Source organism: Orcinus orca, chromosome 4 (genome assembly GCF_937001465.1).
Source record: "Orcinus orca chromosome 4, mOrcOrc1.1, whole genome shotgun sequence".
NCBI lineage: Eukaryota > Metazoa > Chordata > Mammalia > Artiodactyla > Delphinidae > Orcinus > Orcinus orca.
The window spans coordinates 116,520,236-116,545,129 of record NC_064562.1 but is presented as its reverse complement, the minus strand read 5'-3'; the positions used below and the strand labels follow the sequence as shown (position 1 = coordinate 116,545,129).

Sequence of the window (24,894 nt, the reverse complement as noted above, 5' to 3'; positions counted from 1 at the left end):
TGTACATTGCTTATATGTGGAATCTAAAAAAATATGTTGCAAATGAACTTATTTACAACAAATCAATAGACTCACAGACTTAGAGGATGAACTTATGGTTACCAGGGGAGAAGAGTGGGGGCGAGGGATAGATTGGGAGTTTGGGACTGACATGTACACACTTCAGGTTTTAAATTAGGATTTCATCCTCCTTCCGACCTTGGCCTCAGCTGACTTTTATTTTTATTTTATTTATTTTTCCCCTCATCTGATTTTTAGAATCAAAGATCACTAACGTTGAAAGTGTGTTGGAGGTAATGTCCAATTCGTGGTTCCAAGTTTCAGATTCTTGGAGGTGGGACTGAGGTCTTTGGACAGCTTAAAAAGGGTGGATCTGAAGGGAAAATGCCTGTTCAGGCACAAGCAAGGCTCAGTTCTGGCTGGTGGGATTTCCCCACCTTGCAGATGCAGCTAAAGCTTAGAAGAGAGAAGTGACGCGTCTAAAGTGGCACAGCAAGAAACTGAGCACCGGGATTGGCCTTATTAATTACTAGCCGATGCAACAACTCAGCCCACTGAGTTCCCTGCATCTGGAAGCTTCCTCCTAATTGTAAGGCTGTCTGGAAGCGGTTTATCTGCTGACTCCTCTTGGCGGGGCCCCAGAGCGATGGTGCTCATTCATATGTCGTATCCTCTGGGACGGTGCACCCCAGGGCCCTCTGTGTGTCACTGCAAGCCAAACGGATTAGCAGAGGAAGCAGTGGCAGAGCAGGGAATGATGTTGTTATTTCAGCTGAGCCTGAAAGCGGAGAGGGAGGCTGGAAGGAGGGGTCTGGGGAGGCGTGCCGGACTCCACGGCTCTGTCTGGCTGGAGTGCAGACAATATCTCGACACCGGCAGCTGACAAGCACTCTGAAAAGGCTCCTGTGTTAACACTCTTTGCAGCCTGACAGCCCAGGGTGATTAATGAAAGATGCTGCTTGCAAACTTGCTGGAGATTTGATGTGTTCTCTCAGTGCTCAAGGAAGGCCCATGTGTTAGCAAGCTGCCTCTTGCCAGGGAATTACAAAGATGCTCCCCGGCTTCCTTTAGTCAACAGCATCCATCACACGGCCACATGTGAACGAGCTGCAGCTGGATGGTGTGTAGCTTGGCAGCCATCCTTCTGCCCTTCCCACCCGCTTGCTCCTTTCTGCATCTGGGCCTGAGTGAAGCAGGTCTCCCTCTCTATTTCTGCTTGGACAGGCAGCCGTCCACGTGGTGGGCATGGAGCATGAACTGAACAAAGCTGGCCTCCAGAGGTTTGTGGTTTTCAATATTTAAGGCTCATTTTAAATGAAGATGTTCAATTTCTAAATTATTTTGAATTTTTAATACTTCTTAATAATTTAAAAGGTTTAATAATTTTTAAAGGGTACTAAATTAAACTCCCCCCACCCTCGCTGCCTGGGAGAACTTGATCTGACGGAATGGGCAGAGTGCACCCATGTTCTCTTATCTATGGGAACAGAGTTTGGATGGTGTGTTATTCCAGTCCCATAGAGATGGGACTTGGTCCTGTCTCCAGGGTCAGGCTCCTGGCATGGAGACTAATTCCTCATCACATCCTTGAGTCTGGTGTGTGTGGGCCCCTCTGGGTCTCCCCAGGCACCCGCCACTGGTCCAGAATGCGGCAGCAAAACCCTTGGGGAATGGTTGGGGTGATTTCATCCCCCCCTCTCAAACCTCCAAGATTAACTGGCTCAGCTCCATACCTCACTTTAAGCTCTGCCCCTGAAAGGAAAAGACTAGAATAAAATTCTCTCATTTGGGGGAAGATGATTGATCTTTTTAAGAGTCAGTAAACTCATTTTCAATATAAACCAGAAAGAAATGAAAATGGAGGTAAAGTTTCTAAATTCATTCTCATCTTCCTGCTCTTTGAACATTATCTACTCCATGTTGGGAATTGTGCACTTTACAGAAATCATTTCACCCAAACTTCCTAGCAATTCTTGTTGGACAGTATCTTTATCTCAGCGTTAGGGCTATGATGGGATGTTTATGCTGGATGGGACCACAAGGTGGCCTTTTCATTTTGCAGATGGATTGACAGAGGCCCAGGTCAATCTCATGGGGGAGTCACTGGTGTCATGCGTCCCATCCAGCCTGTCTGATGGCAGGCTCACCCTCTTCTCTCCACCTCTCTGAGGGAAGGGTAGGGTTTGCATCAGGGAGCCATGGGAGCTAAGGTGTGGAAATGCACAGTGAGCTTGGAGAGTAGGTAACCTGAAGGATAAGCTGGAAGGACTGTGTCAATCTCGAGGTGTCATGGAGCTTTGCAAGGCAGAGGATAAAGGATGCTCAGAGCCACATGTTAGGAAGGTGATTCAGGAGCGCATAGGATGGAGTGGAAAGGGAAGGACTGGGATGTCACAGTCTTAGTAAGAGGTAGTGACAGGCCTCAACACTGGGTGTTTTTCTTCCTCCCCATGTGGCCACCAAAGCTCTCTTCTGATCACCTAGCACCTGCCTGGTGGAACTCACACTTGTATCACCAGAACAGAGCACAACGCCATTTCTCAAACCTTCTACACCAGGCCCCCAACTCCTAAAAGGGAGACCAGGTACGTAAGGCAGTGCCTGGAACATGGCTTGTACACAAAAATGTGCTGTTGAATGAGCATGAGGGAGAGGATGGATGAGTGGATGAAGGCAAAGTGCACAGGTGCAGGGAAGCGCAGGTAAGAGGGCATCCCTCAAGTAAGACAGCCTTGAGCCACACCGCAGTCCCTGTCTGGGTCTATACACAGACTCACCCTCCCCCAGCAAGGCCTGGAGCGTGCCCAGCACATTAGGAACCTGATACACGGGTGTGCACACCTCCCACACAAATCCCCCTGGGAATAGGTTCTTCACTTTCACTATAGATTCAATGTTGGAGAACATCTCCCAACTCCATATTCCTTTGACGCAGATGAAATTCACACCAAGGTGGAATCAGATCAAGACTCATATTTAATAAGTGAAAAGTGGGTTCATTCTCTTTTTGGGGGGGTGATGGAAATACTCTTTTTTAAATTGTAGTATAGTTGATTTATAATAATTCTGGTGTACAGCAAAATGATTCAGTTATATATATTCTCTTTCAGATCCTTTTCTATTTTAGGTTATTATAAGACATTGAATATAGTTCCCTGTGCTATACAGTAGGTCCTTGTTGTTTATCTATTTTATATATATATAAAAAATATATATATATAAAATATATATATATATAAAATATATATATATATATAATATATATATATATATATCCTTCCCCTTTGGTAATCATAAGTTTGTTTTCTATGTCTGTGGGTCTATTTCTATTTTGTAAATGTTCATTTTATCATTTTTTTAGATGCCACATATAAGTGATATCATATGATATTTGTCTTTCTCTGACTTACTTCACTTAGTATCTCTAGGTCCATCCAAGTTTCTGCAAATGGCATTATTTCATTCTTTTTTATGAACATACAATATTCTAATGTATACATGTACCACATCTTCTTTATCCACTCATCTGTCAATGGACGTTTAGGTTGCTTCCATGCCTTGACTATTGTAAATAGTGCTGCGATGAACACTGGGGTGCCTGTATCTTTCTGAATGAGAGTTTTTGTCTTTTCTGGGTATATGCCCAGGAGTGCGATGGCTGGGTCGTATAGTAGTTCTATTTTTAGTTTTTTAAGGAACCTCCATACTGTTTTCCATAGTGGCTGCACCAATTTACATTCCCACCAACAGTGTAGAAGTGTTATGGATTCATTTTTTGTGAAAGATGTCCTTGACTAGTTCTAAGAATCTCCTGTGTTCTATTTTGTTTTTACAAAAAAAATATTTGGGAGGATGCATCTCCCTGAAGCGATCCCGAGGGAAACATTGACAGTGTTTGGCATTATTCCGAACCGTAAAAAGCTCAAACCCCCCATGACCCTCTTGGCTGGGGGAGGTCCAACCCCACTCCTACCCCCTCAGCACCCTGCCCTAACAAGGCTCTTGGGCCTTCCCTCCTCTGAGCGCCTATGGCAGCACTGCTGGCTCTAATAGCATACTTAGTATAGTTAAAAAGCAGTGTAGAGTTATTAATTTCTTATAAAAATTTTATCTTAAATTTTACTTGGGTTTTTTCTTTCTTCAACTAGATTTTAAGTTTTTTGAGGACAGAAAGCATGTCTGGTAAGCTGTAATCCCTGTGTATAAGCTATCTGTGTTCCTGACAAATGTTGAAAGATGAAAACAAAATTATTTGGCAGTTTGATGGATATTCGGCAGACGAGTGAGTGGAGCAGAGCAGGATGCCTTGCTGTTCTACTCTAACTGCAGTGGGCAGAGCAACTCCTGAGTCCACCATCCCCTCCACTCTCTCTCTGTCTCTCCCCTGCTTGTTCTGTCTTCTCTCTCTTCTTCCATTCTTATCCCTCTGTTAAAAGTTTCTTTTATCATCTATTTCAGGATTCAGTCTATGCCAGGCACTGGGAGTAGTACAACCTCACAGCATCCTGGTGCATCCCGCTGGGTCCTGACTTTATTCTTCCTCCTTCCCCACTTTGTACTCCCCTCCTTTCAGCAATGTTTACGGAGCATCTCCTGCATAGGAGCTCCTTGTGGACAACCACAGAAAGATGGCGGGACACCACCCTATTGCATGCATCCTCTGAAAGCATCCTCTGTAAAGCTCTAAGCTTGTGAACTCTTTTGGGAGGACACTTTCTACAGGGGTCCAGAGGGAGCAGACACCCAGGGCAGCTGCAGAGAAGTCAAGAGAAGACCAGCAGCTGTGGCCGTCCGGCACGAGCTGTGACCTCAGGTGTGCCTGGTCAGGAAGGCTGGCACAGGGGCCTCCCTGTGCACAGAATAGAACAGGGAGGCCGTCTCCTTGAGGAGTGGCCTGCTGGGATGTGAGAAATGACAGCCACCTGTACCTTGTCCTCTGGAGTTAACTATTGCTGCAGGTCTTAGTGACAGCAGGGAAAAATCAATAGTCCATGAGGTGATGAATTGGGAAGGGTCTGAATGTGGGAAATGTGAGTGATACTGTTAGGAATAACTCCATCAGGAATGGAGGAGAAAGAGACTTGCACTTGGAGTGTGAACCTTGGCTTTGCTCCGTTCTCGAAAGTGGACTTGGGAAAGCCCTCCCCCTTCCGTTCCTTAGCCTCCTGGCTGGGCTCCCACAGGCCTGCATCTGCTTCTGTCCCACTTGTGGCACAGTATCTTGTGATCTATTATACATGCCTTTTTATGTTTGTCTCCACAAGAGGCTGAGCATCTTGATGGCAGGTGCTATGTCTTCTTTATTTTTGATTTTCCTGGTCTCCAAAGCAGGGATCTCTCCCAGGTGGGGACAACATTCTCTCCCATCTCCCTCCCGCTCTCTCACACTGGGTCCCTGTCTTATATCGTCTTCCCTCCATCTCATTTACATAATGGGAAGGGGCAGAGTGAGAGCTGGGCCCAGAGGTCTCTTGCTCCAGCTCCAAAGCTTGCCCTCTTGATAACGATGCTTGATGCTGCGGTTCTCAAACTTGAATGGGCATCATAGTCACTGGGAGAGCTTGTTTAAACCCAGATGCTTGGACTCCAACACCCAAGTTTCTGATTCAGTAGGTGGGGCCTGAGATCCTGCCTCCCTAAGCAGCTCCCATGTGATGCTGACGCTGCCGGCCCAGGGACCAGCCCTAAGAATCGCCGCTAGGAGGCTTCGTAGCTATGGCTGTGGATTTTCTTCTCAGGAGTTTAATGCATGTGCCCCTGCTTCATAGTGGAGAGTCTTGACATGAGTAGATTTGAGACTCATAGGATTAGAAAACAAAATTCACATGCGGCAACTTGGAACCCAGAAAAGGCCCTCAATCTGAAGTCAGACTCGGAATGCAAATCCAGCTGTGAACAGTTACCAGCTCTGTGACTGTGTGACCAAGACATGTCACCTCTCCCAGGCTCTCTTTCCTCATCTGTGAAATGGGAATACTATTACCCACTTCAGAGAATTATTGTGAAGATTAAATGCCACAGTTCCTCTCATGGTTTCTGGTACTGGTTAGGCATTCAGCTATTGATAAAAGTTTGGACTTGACTGGAAAACATCAATCAGGATGTTTCTGTTTCTTTCCACATGGGCACAGGGCACAGAATAGAAGTGGGTATTGGGGATTTAGCAAGAGAGATTCCATGGGACATTCTAGGAAACATTCATCTTAATATTGTTGACAGGTTGGGGGTAATGGATGTGCATGGGATCATGTGTTTTTCTTGGTTAGTCTCCTGGGCTCTATCATCTGTGTGAAGCCCCAGCATGGAGCTTTATATTTTCCTTTGTACCTTATGGGGAGGTCCACGCATGTTTGAGTTTGGGGGTGGGTGGGGAAGGACAGCCCTTCTGCATCTGTCGCCAGAGTTGACCCCTACACGTAACTAAGGGATGGCAGTAGTGAGGGCAGTGACGTGGAGTGCCCGGGTTGTTTCAGAGATTAGTACTAATGATTATGTCCACTGTTTACTATATACCACACCCAGCTATTCAGCTTCGAGGAAGTTATTTACCCTCTCCAGTCTGCATTCTTCTCTCCTATAAAAGGAAACCTAGTAAGAATGTGGTCGCTAGGATGCAGTGAGACACTACCTATTAAGCTCTTTCTTTTTCATTTTTTTACTGGAGTATAGTTGATTTACAATATTGTGTTAGTTTCAGGTGTACAGCAAAGTGAGTCAGTTATACATATGCATATATCACCTCTTTTTTAGATTTTATTCCCACATTACAGAGTATTGAATAGAGTTCCCTGTGCTATACAGTAGGTTCTTATTAGTTATCTATTTTATATACAGTAGTGTGTACATGTCAATTCCAATCTCCCAATTTATCCCTCCCCCTTCTTTCTCCCTTGGTAGCCATAAGTTTGTTTTCTACATCTGTGACTCAGTTTCTGTTCTGTAAATAGGTTCATTTGTACCATTTATTTTTAGATTCCACATATAAGTGACATCATATGATATTTGTCTTTCTCTGCCTATTAAGCTCTTAAAACAGCGCCTAGCCCGTGGTGAGTACTCAGTGGCTATTAGCCTTTGTTATTTATTGAGAACCTCCTATTTTCCAGGCACACTACAGAGGTCATGCATTTATTTCCCAAGCACAGGGACTGTTTTAGGTCCAACAGATCCCTGGTGGTCAAAATAGTCTACTCTTGTATTTTTTGTTTTCTTTTGGCTGTGCTGCACTGCCTGTGGGATCTTAGTTCCCTAACCAGGGACTGAACCTGGGACCTCAGCAGTGAAAGCACAGAGTCCTAACCACTGGACCGCCAGGGAATTCAATCTACTCTTGTTTTTCTTTTTTCAATGTTTCATTTTTATATTTTCTTTTTTTCATATTAGTTATCTATTTGATACATATTAGTGTATATATGTCAATCCCAATCTCCCAATTCATCCCCCCCACCTTTTCCTCCTTGGTTTTCAAATACCATTTCTAAAATACGCAAAGCATTGCGATGGTAATGGGTTGTCGGAGTGAGGTCGCTGCTGAGCTAGCAAACAGGTCAGCTGAAATTTCAGTCCAGCACCCACAGACCCGTTCTGTTCTGCTGCCCTGCCCACCTGTAGCACTGTCCTTACTTGATCATCATCAGATGCTGATAAGAATTATAATTTGTGTGGAGAACAGAAACATCAATTTCATAGTTATGAAGGTATGATGGTAGATCCAATACGTAGTTTTCACACATTTTGATTTGATTTATAGATCTCATTTACTAATTTATATTCCTATAATACTTTCATTATAAAATATGCAAAGGTACAGAGATTTGTGTGTATAAGGGATTTTTTATTTTTAAATTTGGGTTTATAAATAGTTTGGAACAGGTTGCAGAAACATCATCTGTTGCTCTTTTTAATATATCTTGAGCATGCTCTGATGTATCCTGAAATAATTTGCTTTGGAAAAAAGCACTGTGCCCTCTCTCTCTTTTTTTTTTTTTCAAATGTAACTGTAAATATTACTTTGATGTATGTAATTGCTGCAACCATTTCCATTTGAAGGAAGACTTCTAACCCTTCCATCTCTCATCTCTTGCTATTGTCAAGAAATAAGAAAAACCAACTTAAAATGCAGCATTCAACTGTGTTTAATGTAAACATTGAAGAAGTCTGAGAACAGCCACAAATTTTCCTTTGCTTAATGCAATCTTGAAAATATTTCAAGTATTCTGTTTTATAGGCACGCGTCCACTCTGCTTAGGGAAAATATTTCTTCAGGCACATCTTAGCATGTCAAGATTGCTTCTGGTACCTGGCACTTAGTAGGAACTGAACAGATGTTTGGCAATTGACTTGAGCTGAAGTTCACTGGGCTGCAAGGGTTGGTATAGCAGTCAGAGACCCTTGCGTCCCTCTAGGCACAGAGACAGCTCTGGAGGGCTCGGCAAGGGGGTTCTGGCTGGGTGAGGGAGGCCTGCAATCCCTCTGAGCATTGGGGTGCCGTCCAGGATCAGACCTTGGCCAGTGCAGAGCTGGAGCTGGCTTCAGGATTGGTCCCTTGTCAGTCATTTCATCAAGTAGCTGTCCTTCTAAGCTCTAAGCCTTGGTTGTGAGCCCCTTGGAGACAGGACATTGCCTCTCATCTCTGCATTTTCAAGAGCCCGTGCAAGTCCTAATGCCATAATTGCTCAGTAAATATTTTGCTCAATTGAAGGACAAAGAAAAGAAACCAAATGCGCACAAGGTTCCCTCTAGTCTCCTCGCTTCCGAGACCTGGCTGTGAACTCATGGCCTGATCCATCCATGATTCATCACTTAAGTCATTCAGCAGCTGTAGGATGTAAGCTTCCCCCTGGCTGTCTCTTGGGCTGTTGAGAGACCTGGGTGGGTGGTGGAAATAGCCCTGGTCTGAAATGCTGTGGACACCTGGGGGCCTGTTTTTAAAATTTCTTTCAATTAAAAATTTTTTTTATTGGCTGTTTTTCCTTGCATCTGATCTTTACTTTTTTTAAATTGAAGTATAGTTGATTTACAATGTTGTGTTAATTTCTGCTGTACAGCAAAGTGTTTCAGTTCTACATATATCTACATTCTTTTTTTATATTCTTTTCCATGGTGGTTTATCACAGAATATTGACTAAAGTTCCCTGTGCTATACAGTAGGACCTTGTTGTCCATCCATTCTATGTATAATAGCTTGTATCTGCTAACCCCCATCTCCCACTCCATCCCTCCCCCATAGCCTATATCTGCATCACATACTTGCTGGCAGTTCAACCTGAGTCAAGTCCTTTCTTGTTCTGGGCCTTGGTCATCGTGTAACCTTTAAGAACAATGACAGCAATACAATTTTATCCCATTTACATTTCGTGTGTGTGCGTGTGCATGCGTGTGCGTGCGTGTGCGTGTACGTACGTGAGTGTGTTTGTGAGGGTGCATGTGTGTGCACGTGCTGGTCAGCTAATTTGCCGCAGCATCAAAATTTTTACTCCTCTATTAACAAAGAAGGAAATATTCTGACCTAATTTCTGGCAGAGGAAAGTTCTGGAATTTCAAATCACGGGATTCTTCTTTTGTTGTTTTTCTATTGCCCCTGTGATGAAAGAAAATAGATTATAGTCAGGAAATTGTAAGAAGAGAGGGGAAAAAAGAATAATTAAGTGCATTCCTTCATAGAAACAACCACCCAGTCAGATGTAAGCAATTAGCATCTCGCACGAAATTCGAAATCTCTCTTTGCATTTCCACTGGGGTTAAACAAAATCTGAGTTTAAAGTAATCCAATTACTTCAAACATTTTTTTTTAATGTAAGTGCTTTATTTTACAAGTGGCAATAGCGTGGAGTAGAATAACCGCCCCCATCAGAATGAGGACGTGGGCACTCCCACATCAGGGAGGTCACAGCGGTGCCCTCCTTAAGCTCTCTGATTGTCCATGACATCGCTCTGTACAGCGAAGAGCATCACACCTGGTTAAAGGGGGGCTGTCAAACAAAGACAGTGCCTATGTGCTAAGGAATGTCCTAGATGCTTTCCTATGTTAATTGAATTCGGCCCCAAACTAGCAAACATCATCCGGTTTAGGGAGGCAGATGATTTAGAAATAGCAACTTGGATTAAAATAATTTGTATTGAACTTCTGTATAATTTAGTCATTTTGTGATGATATTTTCTATGAAGAGATTAACTTATTTTAAATTGAGTTAATTTGTTTAAATTCAGTAAGACATTCTATCATAAACCATCTCTCGTTCATTTCATTAGCCAAGTTTAATATACTTCCATTTCTTGTGCAGGCATTTCGTGAGCTTTATCAGACATTTAAGGATGATCCTTTCCTCCACAAATGTTCCTGGCAGCTACCTGGGTAGCTCCTCTGACCCCTCTGCCCCCCTGCTTCTCTCCCCTTGGGCCACACCTGCTACTTCTTGGTCCTTAGATTTTCTCTCCTCCCTCCCCCAGTTCTCTTCCAGGGACTGGTCCCTCTTTTTTCAAGCACCTGTTGTCTTCCTTCTTCTCCTGCATCTAACTCATGCTTCTGAGTTCAGCTCACATCACTTCCTCAGAGAAACCTTCCTTCCCCTCTGAGACGGACCCCTTCACAGAACTTGTCTGAACTTTCATTGTCCTTTGGTTTAACACGTAGCTTGTATTCATGTCTGCTAAGCTGCAGAACTGCCATCTCCATGAGGGCAGGGACTGCAGGGCTCTGCATGCCCAGGGTTTGGGTCAGTGCCCGACCTGCAGTGGATGTACATGGCTGCACATGTGAACAAAGGTCTCCAGGAAATACCAAAAGATGACTTGAGACTCTATCTCCAACTAGGATTTTGTGTGAAGCCTAATGATTGCAGCATGATAAATACAAAAAATAGTGAGTTGTTTGGATATATTTTGTCATTGTGTAAATTGATCATCTAGAAAGATGATGGCATTATTCTGTTATTTTTCTTTTTTTTTGTTATTCCATGATTACACAATTATTTCATCATTGTATTATTTCATATATTTTATTATTTCATTTTAAAAAAAATTTATCTGTGTTAAAGCTCTAGTCGTAAATCTATGTCTGCATTCTGACTTCATTTCTAAGTTCTAAACATGAACACCTAACTATTTTTGGGACCTTTCTCACTGGTCCTCTGGTCCTCTGTCAGACCCAGGCCCTTTTCCTAGTGAGTTTTCCTAGTGAGCAGCTCCATTGCTCACATAGTTTCCCAACCAGCAGCCTGGGGACTCACCTTAAGTCTTCTCTTTCCTCTCCTCTCCATCCTCACCATCTCAACAATTTGTTACCAGGTCCTAACAATCGATTCCCGAACATCTTCTCTCTCCACTCCCATAAGTGATACCCGGTCTTAGTTCTACTTTTAGAACTAAGTTCTCTCCAGTCTGGACTTTGGTGTTGGCCCCCTAGCCACCTGGGCTCCAATCCACCCACCAAACTGCAGTAAGAACAACCATCTTTCTAATTAGCAGAATATTATTGAGTCACCTCCCTGCTTGAAAATCCTCACCACGCCTCTATTTCTGCAGGACAAAGTCCACACTCTTTACCATGATAACCAAGATCCCTGCCCCAGTGGCCTTGAATACAATTTCTGTTGTTTGCGTTCTCATTTCCTGCCACCTCTCCCTCTGCCAGGCCCCTGCGTTGTCCTCTTTCTGCGTCATACTTTTGTATGCTCCCACATGATCGATTCCATTTTTCTTTTGCCTCCATTGGATCTGGCAAAATACTTTCCATTCTTTAAGATTTAGTTCAAATATTAGTTCCCCATGAGGTCTTCTGTGCTGCTTCCTCTTTCAACCCTTTTAGTATTTTTGGTATATCTCTGTTTTACCATTCATTCATTTGTTCATGAATCCATTCATTCATTAACTCAGCAAGTAATATCGGATCTATCTTGTGCCAGGCTGTATGCAGTCATTAAAGAAGACACATGAAGTCTGCCTCATGAATCTTTTATTGTTGTTGGGAGATAGGCCATAAACAAGTAAATAAACAATCATATTTTTATCATATTGCCTTGTATGTGCCTTGTATGTGTTCATGTTCCCCTAGAGTAGGGGAAGGAACACAGGCTAATTTATTACACAGAGAACTCAACACATCCCAGAAAAGTGGGAAGTGCTGTAGGTTTTTGGGGAAACTGAGGCACAGAGTGTCAATGGGTGAGCCAATGAATTGTTCTTGAAATCACCTCTTACTCCTCTGAGAAAGAGCATATCACCTCACAGGAACCAGCTTCTCTTCTTAACTATACACCCAACACTTCTTGTTCTACACTTTTCGGAGATCTCTGATTTCCTTTCTCTCTCTCTCTCTTTTTTTTTTTTTTTTGGCTATGTTGGGTCTTCGTTTCTGTGTGAGGGCTTTCTCTATTTGTGGCGAGTGGGGACCCCTCTTCATCGCAGTGCGCGGGCCTCTCACCGTTGCGGCCTCTCTTGTTGCAGAGCACAGGCTCCAGATGCACAGGCTCAGTAGTTGTGGCTCACGGGCCCAGTTGCCCCGCGGCATGTGGAATCTTCCCGGACCAGGGTTCGAACCTGTGTCCCCTGCATTGGCAGGTGGATTCCCAACCACTGCGCCACCAGGGAAGCCCTCCTTTTTCTCTTTGACACCTCCCTCCTGCATGGTCAGTTGACAAAACCCATCCAGTCCTCCTTCACATGTCTTATTGCTCCATCCCTTTCTTACACCCCCTCTGAGTCTGCCCTCTCCAGATCCTCTTTACTTTTCAAGTAGATCTAACAGAAGCCAGTTCTGCGTAGTTGAATCAATACATACTGACTGTAGTGTGTTGAAGAGGGTCTATAAAAAAATGTGTCTGTCTAGAAATGGTGAATTATTTGGGAAGAGGTTCTTTGAAAATGTAATCAAGGTAAGATCTTGAGCTGAGATCGTCCTGGATTAGGGTGGCTCTATATCCCAGGACAGGTGTTCTTAGAAGAGGAGAAGACATGGAGGAGAAGGGCATGTGAATGTCCCACGTGAACATAGAGGCAGATGTTGGAGTAATGCTGCCACAGGCCGAGGAGCATCTGGAGCCACCCAAAGCTGGAAGAGGAAAGGAAGGATGCTTCCCTAGAGCCTTCAGAGGGAGCACAGCACTCTGAATTGATTTCAGACTTCCGGGCTCCAGAACTGCGAGAGAATACGTTTCTGACGTTTTAAGCCCTGGTTTCTGGTAATTTGTTACAACAGCCCTAGGAAACTAACACACAGGACATCTAACCTGTCCCAAGGTACAGAAGATGCATCAGACCCAAAGCTCACGCAGGTCAAGACATTAGGTGTAATGATAAAAGGAAAAAGAAAGGAAAAGGAATGGGTCATATCTTTAAGTGAGGGGGTAGTCAAGGAAGGCTTCTGCAGAGTGATGAATGAGGATGTACAGGCATTTGCCACACAGATGACATGGTGAACTGGGAGGTGGAGAGTAAGGCGGGGCAACCTATTTTGAGAGTTAAAGATGCCTGCTCCAAGCTGTCCTGGCCATTTTCCTCTAATTTCTCACCTTTACCTGTACTCCCAGGTACACGCAACATGGCAGGTACAGTCTGACCAGCACAGAAAGAGAACTACCATTTCTTCTGTTGTGAAACTACACTTCTCTTAATAAACTTTCAGATCAAGTTCAGCTTTTTCCAGAAGCTTCTCATTCTATACACTCCCATTGAGCTTGCAGATTTCTGAGAAATCACACAAATTGCTCTTAAGCCATAATTCTCTTTCAAGGGCCTGTGCAGCTGGATTGCTGACTCCAAGATCATGAATAGCAATAATGTATAATGTTATAATTATGATAATAACAACAGCTTGAAACTGAGGTAAGATTTACAATTTACTGACCATTGTTTGCCAGTTCACACATATTAATCCATCAAATGCTCACAACAGTCCTATGAGGTCAGTCCTAGTCTTTCCCCAGTCCTGTTGGATTTCTTTATCTCATGTTCTGTTTATGCTCCATCTCCTGAGGAATTGCCGCATATTAGGCTCCTGAGGAAACACTCTGAGAAGGAGATGATGGTACAGGAAGTCCATTAGGGTGAGATCTTGGTATCCGCCCCTGTGGAGGGAAGGGAAGGAAGCAGGATTGGGCAGGGGGAAAAGTTGGGCGGTGCTCTTGGATTGGTATGATGTCCCTTCAAAACTACTCCAAGTTGTGGTGGGGACTGTGTTTTGGTACTCCCAGGTGGACCAGTTAGTGGATGTGAGCTGCCCCAGGTGAGGCAGCTCCATTCAACTGAGACAATTCCCAAAGGAGGTTGCTATGGCGAAACTCCCAAAGTCTAGTGTAACATCATATTGCATTCTGACTCTTTAGAGTCTGAGGTCCTATGATCAACATAGGTCTTGGCTATATTTTTCATTAGGAGAGAATGAGGATGGAAGGAGGAAGGAAGGAAGGGTGTGACCAAGGGCAGTATGATCCTGAGGGCAGGTTGTCCCCTAGGAAGGAGTGGATAAGCAAGTCAGAGAGATGCTAGTCTCCGTGGAATGTGATGAGGTGTGGACACAAAGGTTAAGAACACACACTTGTACTTTATCTGGGTTTGAATCTGGTTCTGCCAACTGAATAAGTCACTAATTTACCTCATCATCTCCATTTTACCCACAAGGAAGGGCAGAGTTATAATAACTCCCTCCCTCACATGTTGATTGCATGTTAGTGATCATTTTCATTATCTAGGACCCAATTCTTACTCAAATAATTAAGGAATAGCAGAGGTGGACAGCCAGAAGCACCAAGAAAGACAGTCGATAATGAAAGTATTTCAGCCAGGGCAAAAGTGTGGGTTATTAACTCACAGTTTTCATGGGTCAGGATTGTAAGCGTGACTTTGCTGGGTCCTCTGTTTTATGGTCTCTGTTGAGGTTGCAGAGACCTCACAGTGTCAGCCAGAGTTGGAGTCTCATCTGAAACCTCAACTGGGAAAGGATCTACCTGGTCCTAAGCACATGTGATTGTTGGCGGAGTTCAGTTTCTTATGGCCTATTGGACTGAGAAGATCACTTCCTTGGTGTCTGTTGGTGTGAGGATGCCCTCAGTTCCTTGCCACATGGGCCTCCCTGATACGGCCACTTGCTTTATCAAAACGTGCAAAACCAAGAAGACAAGAGGAAAGTTGCAATCTCATGTAATGTAATCACAGAGATGACGTCTCATCACTTTTGCCATCTCCTGTTGCTTAGAAGCAGTCACAGGCCTCGCTCTCAATTAAGAGGGATGGGGATGGATTATACAGGGAGGGACATAAGTACCAGGAGAAGAGGTAATTGGGGGCCACTTTAGTGTCTGTCTGCCACATAATATTGCTCCCTCAATGTAGAAGTGTGAGTAGAGGCGACAACAGTTAGTAACATTCAGAAGTTATTTGGCAAACCTGCAAACCAAATAAGCTAGAATCTTTCTGCAGCCTATTTTACAACCTTCTGTGACTCCTGAAAATGTCAGGCCTGTTTTCAAAAGTTTTTCAGTTAATCCCAGAAGAAACTGGTTCTCCAGTTCTTTGCTGTTGCATGTGAGGGGTCATTGTAATTATTTTTGCAGCAGCATGCTATACTTCTAACTCCCTTAAAATAGTCACTGCACTAGTTGTCACAAACAACTTCTCCAAGTGATGGATATCTATTTTGTTCATTCTGTTTGGTCATTAAGCCAAGGGGGTGGTATGTACAAACTTCCTTCAAGTTGTGTATTCCTGCACACAGTTTCTTCTAAACCTAGGAAATGTTTAACACTCTCTCTGAGCATCTGAGGAAAGCCCAGGTTCTTGGGGATTTGACATGCCATAGCCTGGATGATGGATACCTTTTATATGCTTGCACTGCTGAACCCAGAAAAGTTGAAGGACATATGCAGGCTTCTAGCCACACAGATTTTTTTTTTTTAAAGTTTGAGTTTGAATATATTTACATAGGGCTGATTTTCTCAAGCTCATGCAACCTCCCCATTCATTCCCGACTCTCTTGCACTTTTAGATTGCTTGAATGGGCCCTGAAGATTTGAGCTGGTGACCTCCCCAGAAGAATTTGAGAGGAAGGTCCATTCAGTAATAAATTGACCACAGTGGAGAGTTGAAATGAGAGAGTTGCTATTACTCATGACTTTGTGATGGTTAATTTTACCTGTCAACTTGGTTAGGCTATGGTGCCGAGTTGTTTGGTCAAACAGCAGTCTACGTGTTGCTGAGAAGGTATTTCTTAGATGTGATTAACATTTAAATCAGCAAACTTGGAATAAAGTGGATGACCCTCCCTAGTGTGGGTGGGTCTCATCCAATCAGTTGAAGGCCTTAAGAGCAAAGGCTGAGGTTTCCCTTCCTGAAGAAGGAATTCTGCCTCAAGGCTACAACATAGGAACCCTGGCTTAGTTTCCAGTCTGTCTGTCTTGTCCAGCGTCTCCCATTTGTGGAACTTATAGCTACAACCTTGGACAATAATGTCAGGGACAGCCACCTGGAGAGGAAAGAGAGTTTGGTCCTGTGACCTTAGGGTTAGGGTTAGGGTTCGGGCCCTAAATATTTTACTGCCTCACTGTGTTATCTCAATCATGTTACTTAACTATAACCCGGTCATGGTTATGCCATGTGTAAAATCAGAGTTTGGGACTGGCTGGTGTGTCCCCTGAAGCACCATTACTCTATGTATCCTGAACAGTTTCCTGTCTCTGTATTAAACAAAGGGGAATAAGAGTCCTGATTCATAAGCAGATGAAAGTCTTGTGGCAAAGTTCTAAAAACTACGGCATAAGAGGGGTGTGTGTATAACATGCTTTGAGAACTTAGTGGCAGAATGAATTAACTTAAGGGTCCTGTGCTCACTGAAGCTCCCTAGATCTTTCACCTGGGTCTCAAGAGCTCCTTGTCAGTTTCCTTGACATCAGTCTCTTTCTACTCAAAGATCCTCTGCTAATTTTATCTCACCCATCATTTCAACTCTCCAGTTTTGTTTTACAAACCTATGTTCCAGGCAAACCGAACCTCTTGCTACCTGAAACACAGCACACTGAAACTCTCTCTTCTCACGTGGTCTCTTCTACCTGAGATTCATTTCTCTCTCTTTCTCTTCTCCTAACTTTTCCATATCATCAAATTCTCCTTGTTCTGCTGGGCCCAGCACAGATACCATCTTTTCCAATTATGTTTTCCAAATGTGACTAGGCAGATGTCCTAAGTCCCTCTGTGAGCTAGAATGGTGCTTGTTCTCTATCTTAGTGGATGGCAGCCATGTTTCCAAAGCCCCCAGCCCATCCTGGACCCGGCCACTCTCCTCCTGTAGCCTCTTTGACACCTCCTGAAAGGCTCTGTCCCATGGTCTTGTGAACAAAATCCTCTCAGACTTAAGTCCTCTACTGAACTGAATTGAAATTGAGCAGTGGGTCCTGGTGCCATCCTTCAGTCAAATATTTATTGAGTAGCTATTATGTGCTGGTTATTGTCTTATGCCTGGAGACACAGGTGGACAAGACACAAAAGGTCCTACCCTTGTGAAGCTGGCAGCCTGTGAGTGGGAACCAAGCTAATGAGCAAGAAGCTCACCTCCTCTGTCTTTCTTTCTTCCCCACGGCTTCCTATCTTTGTTGACTCCTGATTTGAATGGCTCCCTGGCTTCAGGACAGTCCACCAGGCTCTTCCCTGAGTTTCCCTTTGTACACAGCTATGACAGCTGCCTGTACATTCATACCTGGCCAGCTACCTCTGGGCTTCCTTCAGGCCTCTGGGAGCCGCTTGGGCTGCACTTCTTCTTCCCGATTCTCTGGACTCAGGAAGAGGCTGTGGGTTCTCTGATGAAATGGATCAGGCTTCAGTTTTCAGGGGCTACCACCTGCGTGATCATGATCGGTGTGTACATCCCCCCACCAAAGCTCTTAATTCCTGCTATTCCCCTCACACAGACTAGCAGCAAACAGTTTCTCATGAGAAGATCCATATATGGAGGCAGGAATCTCTGGAGGGAATTACTAATTCTTGCTTATTAAGGCAGAAAATGGAGCCGGAGTATTCTAGCATAGACCAGCTCTGCCTGTGGGTTGCAGGTGCAGAGTGGAGGGTGGTGTCTGAATGTAACTCTTTGCTCTCCCAGAGTTACAGCTTCAGAGAGTCCCAGAGCATGGGGCTCCATGCTCGGCGTCGCCTCTGTGCTCTAGAATCTGCAGCCCCTTATGCATATCATCTGCTTGAACCTGTTAATCTTACAGATGAGAAAACTTGGGCCCAGACAAGTAAAGTGGCTTGCCCACGCTAACCAGAGGCTGACACAGAAGATTCTGGATCAGCTCCTGTTTCCATGCGTGGTGCCTGAGGTCCCTTTCATTTCGCCTGGGCTTCCTCAGTGCCTGTCTTCTAATTAAGCCTCTTTGTGTGCCTTCTAAATAAAATCTCTTTTTCTTTTGAATCTCCTTGAGGCCAGAAAGACAAAAGAAAGATAACCTAATTTAGAAAACAAGAAAGTAATCCTGAATCCTTTTATGTTCAGGTTTCAAGAAACCCTATGAAACCTTTTCTCCTGTTTTTTTTTTTGGTTGTTGTTGTTTAAATTTTGATTCAGCAAAAGGAAACAAATGAACCAAGAAATAGAAGCCTTACATATCTTTTCAAATGCTTTCTCCTTCCCCCCCCCCCCCCCCCCCCCGTCTTGATTGTCAGAGGATGTAGCTTCTAATAGGCCATCAATGTATGTAATGAGCAAACACAATAACAACAGTGAATTACCCTTTTTATATGTCCATAGATGTATTCATAGTGGAATTTAATTTATAGATGGTCATGCCTGAAAGATTCTGGATGCATGATAGAAAGCAACAGGAAAAAAGCAATATGTTTATCTTTTAAAAACCTTCAGAACAAAAACTCAATGTGTGCCTGGTTAGTACACACTCCATAAAAACCCAAGAGCAAAAGGGTGGTCGGCAGGGGCTCCAGGGAGGGACCTTGTGCTTAGAATGTAGAGAATGAGGCTCCTCACGACAGTATCTTTTCCTCCATCTCCCAGTCCAGCACTTCCTGACTCCAGAGGGCCAAGAAAAAGGAAGGGAAATCAAGGCACAGAAGGGAAATGGGGTGAGAGAGGAGGAAGTTTTATAATGTGACAATTCCTGGGCTTGGCGTCACCTCTGTGCTCTAGAATCTGCAGCCCCTTATCAGTAATCCCTCTCCTTCCATTACATCATTTCTCCTTTTCTTCAACCTGTCCGCCAAGCTGCAGCTGGAGTCCTCATTCTAAAATCTGGTGTTTCCACTGCCTAAGGTTACAGTCTATGTTTTGAACGTGGTACACAGGCCTCTCATGGTCTGGTCCCTGACATTCTCTCCACAGTTCTCTCTCTACAGCCCCAACTCTGCACCCTAATGGCAGCTGTCATGCACCATTGGCCTGTCCCTGAATGGGCCTGACCCCTCAAATCTCTGTCTGTATGCAGAGAAAGTATAAACATCTCCAACTTTCTACAAGAGGTCCACGGATGAACACAGTGCAAGGTCTCGTTCCACACACATCTTGTTTTATCCTCTCAGCAACTGAGTGTTGACAGAACTCAAGGACCCTGCCCACATCTCTCAGTGAGAAGATGGCATTCCTGTATTTCCTGCTCTTAGTACGGAGCCCCACCCACAGGAATGGTTCAACACAGCTTGGAGGGACGTGACAGAGCTGAGCTTTAACACCAGATCTTTCCATCAGGGTCCTGGTGAGGGAGCATGAGTTTGAAATCAGGAATAGTGGACAAATTGACCTAAAATACTACTTAGTGTTTCAACCACTTTCCTCAATTCTTCCTGTTGATACATTATATTTTATAGGTGGGAAAATAGAATACCCAGAGAGGCCAAACACGTTGCCCGTGGCCACATAGCTATAAGTGCCCAAGCTGGGATTCAACGTCAGGCCTGTCTGACTGAAGGACCATTTCTTTCTAGTACATCATGCCAGGATTCATGGAAATGGGGGGTGAGCACGATCCACAATCCCAGATTTACCCTGGAACTCATATGCTGTCCATTGTACCCAATTGCTTTCCCACGTTGATGAGCTCTGAGCCCCAGCAGAACTATCTTAACATACTGTCTGGTGACACTGGTTTCCAAAGCACTTATCAAAACATAATCAAACATGGAAAAGTCAGGGTGGAATCTAATTGTTATAACACATCCTCTTATCTGTGCTTCCCAGGGACTCTTTAATGGCATCACTTAGCACTGGGAGGTGTTTAGATTTTGCTATATTTTGAGAACATTGTGAGAATTAAATGAGAGAATGCATGCGAAACACTTAGTGCTTGAATCCAATACTTCCTCAATAAATATTTGGGCTGCAAATCTTTCTCAAAATTAATTCAACAATACGTTTTTTTCCCTCTGAGTGCAGGATATGGGCCAGGGATTGCTCTTGGTGTTGGGATATATCAGTGAACAAAATAAAGATTCCTAACTTTCCTGGAACAAAACAGAAAAGGAGTTTTACCGTTGTGGGGGAGAAAGCTGACAAGCACCATACAGAGAAAGACATGTGGACAGGTGTGACTATTCCATGGGGTGGTCAAGGTGGGCTTCCATGAGGAGGTGTGCAGGTGTCAGCTCTGGGGTATCTGCAGGAAGAGCAACCAGCCCCAGGGATGGCTGGGGTGAAAACCTGAAGACAGAAGGCCAGTTGAGCAGTTGAGTCAAGGTGAGGGGGTCAGCATGGCTGAAGAGGACTGAATGCAGGGATGGATTGGGAAGACCATCCAATGGCCTTTTGGTGAATGAGGTCAGATGGGGTGAGGCATTAAATTTTTTCTCCAGCAGAAGCCTGGGTGAGATGTAGGCAGGGGCCTAGTGGTAGGGAATTTGTGTGGGGTATTAGTCATCTTGGGTGTATGGTGTGTAGCACATTGGTGAGTGACTCAAATAATGGTAAACACTGTCATCATGAAGAAGACAGGTGCCCTGGGTATGTGAAGCTTATTTACAGAGGCTCCTGGAGCTGAGCTGCCTGTCTTGTTCTGCAGACATTTCTGATACCATGTGCCCCAGGAGCCCCCATCAGAAGACTCCTGCTCGGCACAGAGCTCTAATTTTCCAGAAAGTTGAATATTATTGGAGATAAGCACATGAGCTTTGGAATCACCTAAGTGACAGTGCCTCATTTTCAGCCTAGCAGTCCAGTTCGTCCCCAGTGGGATAGGTTTAATGTGACCTTGGGTAAGTAACCTGATCCCTCTGTGCTGCATTTTCCCCATCTGCAAAACAAGGTGGATAAAAACACTTCCATCATAGAACTGTTATGAGAATCAAATGAGCTAATACATGAAAAGCCTTGTTACTTACTATTGCTTGTCACGTGTATGCATTCTCCTAATCAGGAAGGTCATGTGGTCACTATTAGCTCTGGGCACAGAACTTGGAAATGATAGTGACGGAGATGGGAAGAGTGAATGGGGGCCAGTGCAGCTGTCTGTGCATGGAGCCCCGGGAAGTATGAAGGGGGAAAACTAGGGTGCAAACTTTTAGTTACTGAGCAGCTTTACTGTCTTGTCACAGGGCTGGTCACTTTATCAATCCTCACAGTGATACTATGATGAAGGCATGACCATCCCCACTTGACAACGAAAGGAATGATCTTGAGGTCAAACAACTTTCCCAAGGTCATCTAGTAACTGTCAGTGTTCAGAGAAAGCCCTAAGTCTTTAAACATAAAGTCAGTAATGACGGGACCTTCCACACACGGTGATGCACTGGAGTCGGCTCACACTACACAGCAGAGCTGAGTGTTAAAAATGTCATGAATTTTGAAAGCCAGTTGTTAACACAGTCTTCTAAAAAAATTAAATAAAATTACAATTGAATACACATATTAAAAGCAAATGTAATAAATACTTAAAATGCATCATTTCCTAATTATTTTACCACATTTTACTACTACCTGCAGTCTTGGTGCTATTTTTGTCTGTCATATCTGTAGGATGGAAATATGCTACTGTGCATTTCATGACCTCACATTGGCATTGATTTTGGCCGTAGTTGGAGCATATATACCACAGACATTGGCATGTGCTACAGATCAGGGTTTGACTTACTGCTTTGTTGTTAAATTAACTTAAAAAAATGATGGAAGAAATGTTGATAAAGCAGATTTAATTTAAAAGTTACGGACTTCCCTGGTGGCGCTGTGGTTGAGAATCTGCCTGCCAATGCAGGGGACACGGGTTCGAGCCCTGGTCTGGGAAGATCCCACATGCCTCAGAGCAACTAAGCCCGCAAGCACAACTACCGAGCCCACGTGCCACAACTACTGAAGCCCGCACACCTAGAGCCCATGCTCCACAACAAGAGAAGCCACCGCAATGAGAAGCCTGCGCACCGCAACGAAGAGTAGCCCCCGTTCGCTGCAACTGGAGAAAGCCTGCAGGGAGCAACGAAGACCCAACACAGACAAAAATAAGTAAGTAAGTAAATAAATAAATAAAATAAAAGTGAGTCATGTCTGTAGTTGTACCATTGTGAATAGCACAAGAACAGAGAAGATATTTTCCAGTATTCAAAACTAATTTCGAATTCAGCAAAGAAGGTGCTGACATCATTGATGAATCAGTGAAGTTCTGGCATCCTTCTTTGTGGTTTCGCTTCTGTTTTGCTCATTAAAGTAAAGGAAAATATTAATCAATATTGATGTCCGAACTGTAGTCCCTTGTCAATTGCAACCAGAGGTTGGCTAGAGATATGAGTTTAGCAAAAATCAATAAAATCATTCTGTGAGAATCAATTGGCTATATGGGATGTATTTTAAGAATACTGTATATTTGATTACTATTTGTAAATGGTATGCCATACATCTTTATATCAGTAAAATTTATAACACAACTTGTGTACATATATAAGCATACATTTTTTCCCCCAGGGAGCCGTTTGACAAACATTTACTAAAATTTACCAGAACACCACTGGCTAAGCCACCCTGAACCGTCACCATTTACGGTGTCCTAAGGCAGAAGGAGTTCAGCTTAGGTGCCAGAAATAGCTGGTATGTGGCACATCTGTGATTAGACCCTAGGTTTCAGCCCAAGTCATTGATTTTACTGTTCTGAGTCACATGTTTTTCATCTTGAAAGTGGGAACAATAATAATGCCTTGGCAGATGGGATGGGAAGCTGGTGCCCAGTAAAAGTTAATTCTATTCTCCTTTCAAGTGTAGGAACACAAAAGGAACAAAAGCCCATAGAATCATGTCGCCTTCCTCTCCTCTGCCCTCCCAAAGTGAATGTAAATCAGTGGGCTTCTGTAGTCCCTCCCTAATACGTGGATGACTTCAATACTTGTTTCGCTGTACTTCGAGATCAACCCCCCTGCCCCCAGCATCTTTGTTTATAGCTAGAGGAGCTGTTAATTCAGGGCAGATCTAGGTTCAAATACCATTTTCTTTCATCCCCCTTAAAAAAAATCTTTGTCAACTGATTTGGGAGCAAAACAGGAGAAAAGTCCAAAATTCCCTTGTGATCTACAATGTGATTACAAAGGAATTACAAGGTGTGGGCTTCCCACCGGTGGGACCACAACCTGTTGAAGTGGGGAGGCTGCTGATTGGAAACTACTTTCCTATTTTCATCTTTTTCTGTACTAGGCACTTAGTAGCTACTCACAACTCTCCAGTAAATTAAATTCTAATTAGGTAACAGTTAATGTTTGCTCAGAGCATTGCAAATAAAGACTTTAACTAGTGATTCAGGAGCCAAGCCAATCTTTTAAAGTGGAAGGTTTGACTTCCCAGTAACTTCTAATGTGTTTTTCTCCACCTGCACCATGTAGGCAGAAAAAAGAGAGAGGGAAAAAATACATTTTATACTGCTCTGGCAGGCTCATTCTGTGGTTTGAACCTTTCACATCTCTTCTGCTATGTATCCAATCAGGAGAAAAATAATAGCTTTTGTTTTTGTTTTTAATCCTGGGCTGTAAGAAGAGGTGTGAGCAGAGAGAAAGGATGAGCAGAGTAGGTTCCATATGGTAGAATCACTAGCTTTTTAGTCATGAAGGAAAGAGTAAAAGAGTTTATTCAAAAGAATCAAGATTCTCAAGACAGTTTCTTAAACATGTAAACACAAATTTATCATATGACCAAGAAATTCCACACTTAGGTATCTACCCGAGGGAAATATCCACCCAACCCAAAAACTTGTATACAAATGTCCTTAGCAGTATTTTTCATAGAGCCAAAAATAGAACAAAACAAAAACTAAACATTCATGAATTGGGGAATGGATAGACAAAATGGGATATATTCACGCAATGGAATACTACTTAGCAATAGAAAGGAATGAACTATTGCATATGCTACAACTTGGACAAACCTCAAAAACATGTTAAGTGAAAGATGCCAGACACAAGAGATTACATATTGTATGATTCCATTCAGAACCTAGATGCGAGGTTGCCTGGAGCAAAGGGCGTGGGCTGGGAGACTGGGATTAATAGTAAATGGGGACAAGAAAATTTGGGGATGATGGAAATGTTCTAAAACTGTTTTATGTGATGGTTATACAACTTGGTAAATTTACTACAAACAAATCATTAAATTGTATACTTGAAATGGGTGAATTATGTGATATTCTACAGATAATGATTTAAAATTTAGCAAACAGTAAGTTTCTATTTAAAAGAAGGTTTAGGAGAAAAATGACATATTGCCAGCATCCTTAAGCTTTGATCATCAGCGAATGTCCAGGCTCTGTCCTTGTCCACAGAAAACCTGTGAGTAGGTCCATGCTCTGCACCACCGCTCACCTCAGCTGAAACTCCCTAAAGGCTTAGTCTTTGTGGCTGTACCTGCTGGTAGGCAAACAACCATGGACCAAGAGCTGTAATTCATTCTAATAACACCCAGCTATCTCTGAAGGCAATCGCCCGGGCTTTCATGCTAAATTAGAG

General features: G+C 43.6%; 1 protein-coding gene across 1 annotated transcript in view; it reads right to left on the bottom strand.

The window, feature by feature from the left end:
• The window catches only part of CLNK (cytokine dependent hematopoietic cell linker), a 168,444-nt gene that overhangs the window by 92,465 nt on the left and 51,085 nt on the right, over positions 1 to 24,894 (bottom strand). The window contains exon 2 of the mRNA XM_033427875.2: positions 9,509 to 9,580. Within this exon, the coding sequence (XP_033283766.2) occupies positions 9,509 to 9,580 (72 nt within the window). The remainder of the gene's footprint in view (positions 1 to 9,508; positions 9,581 to 24,894) is intronic.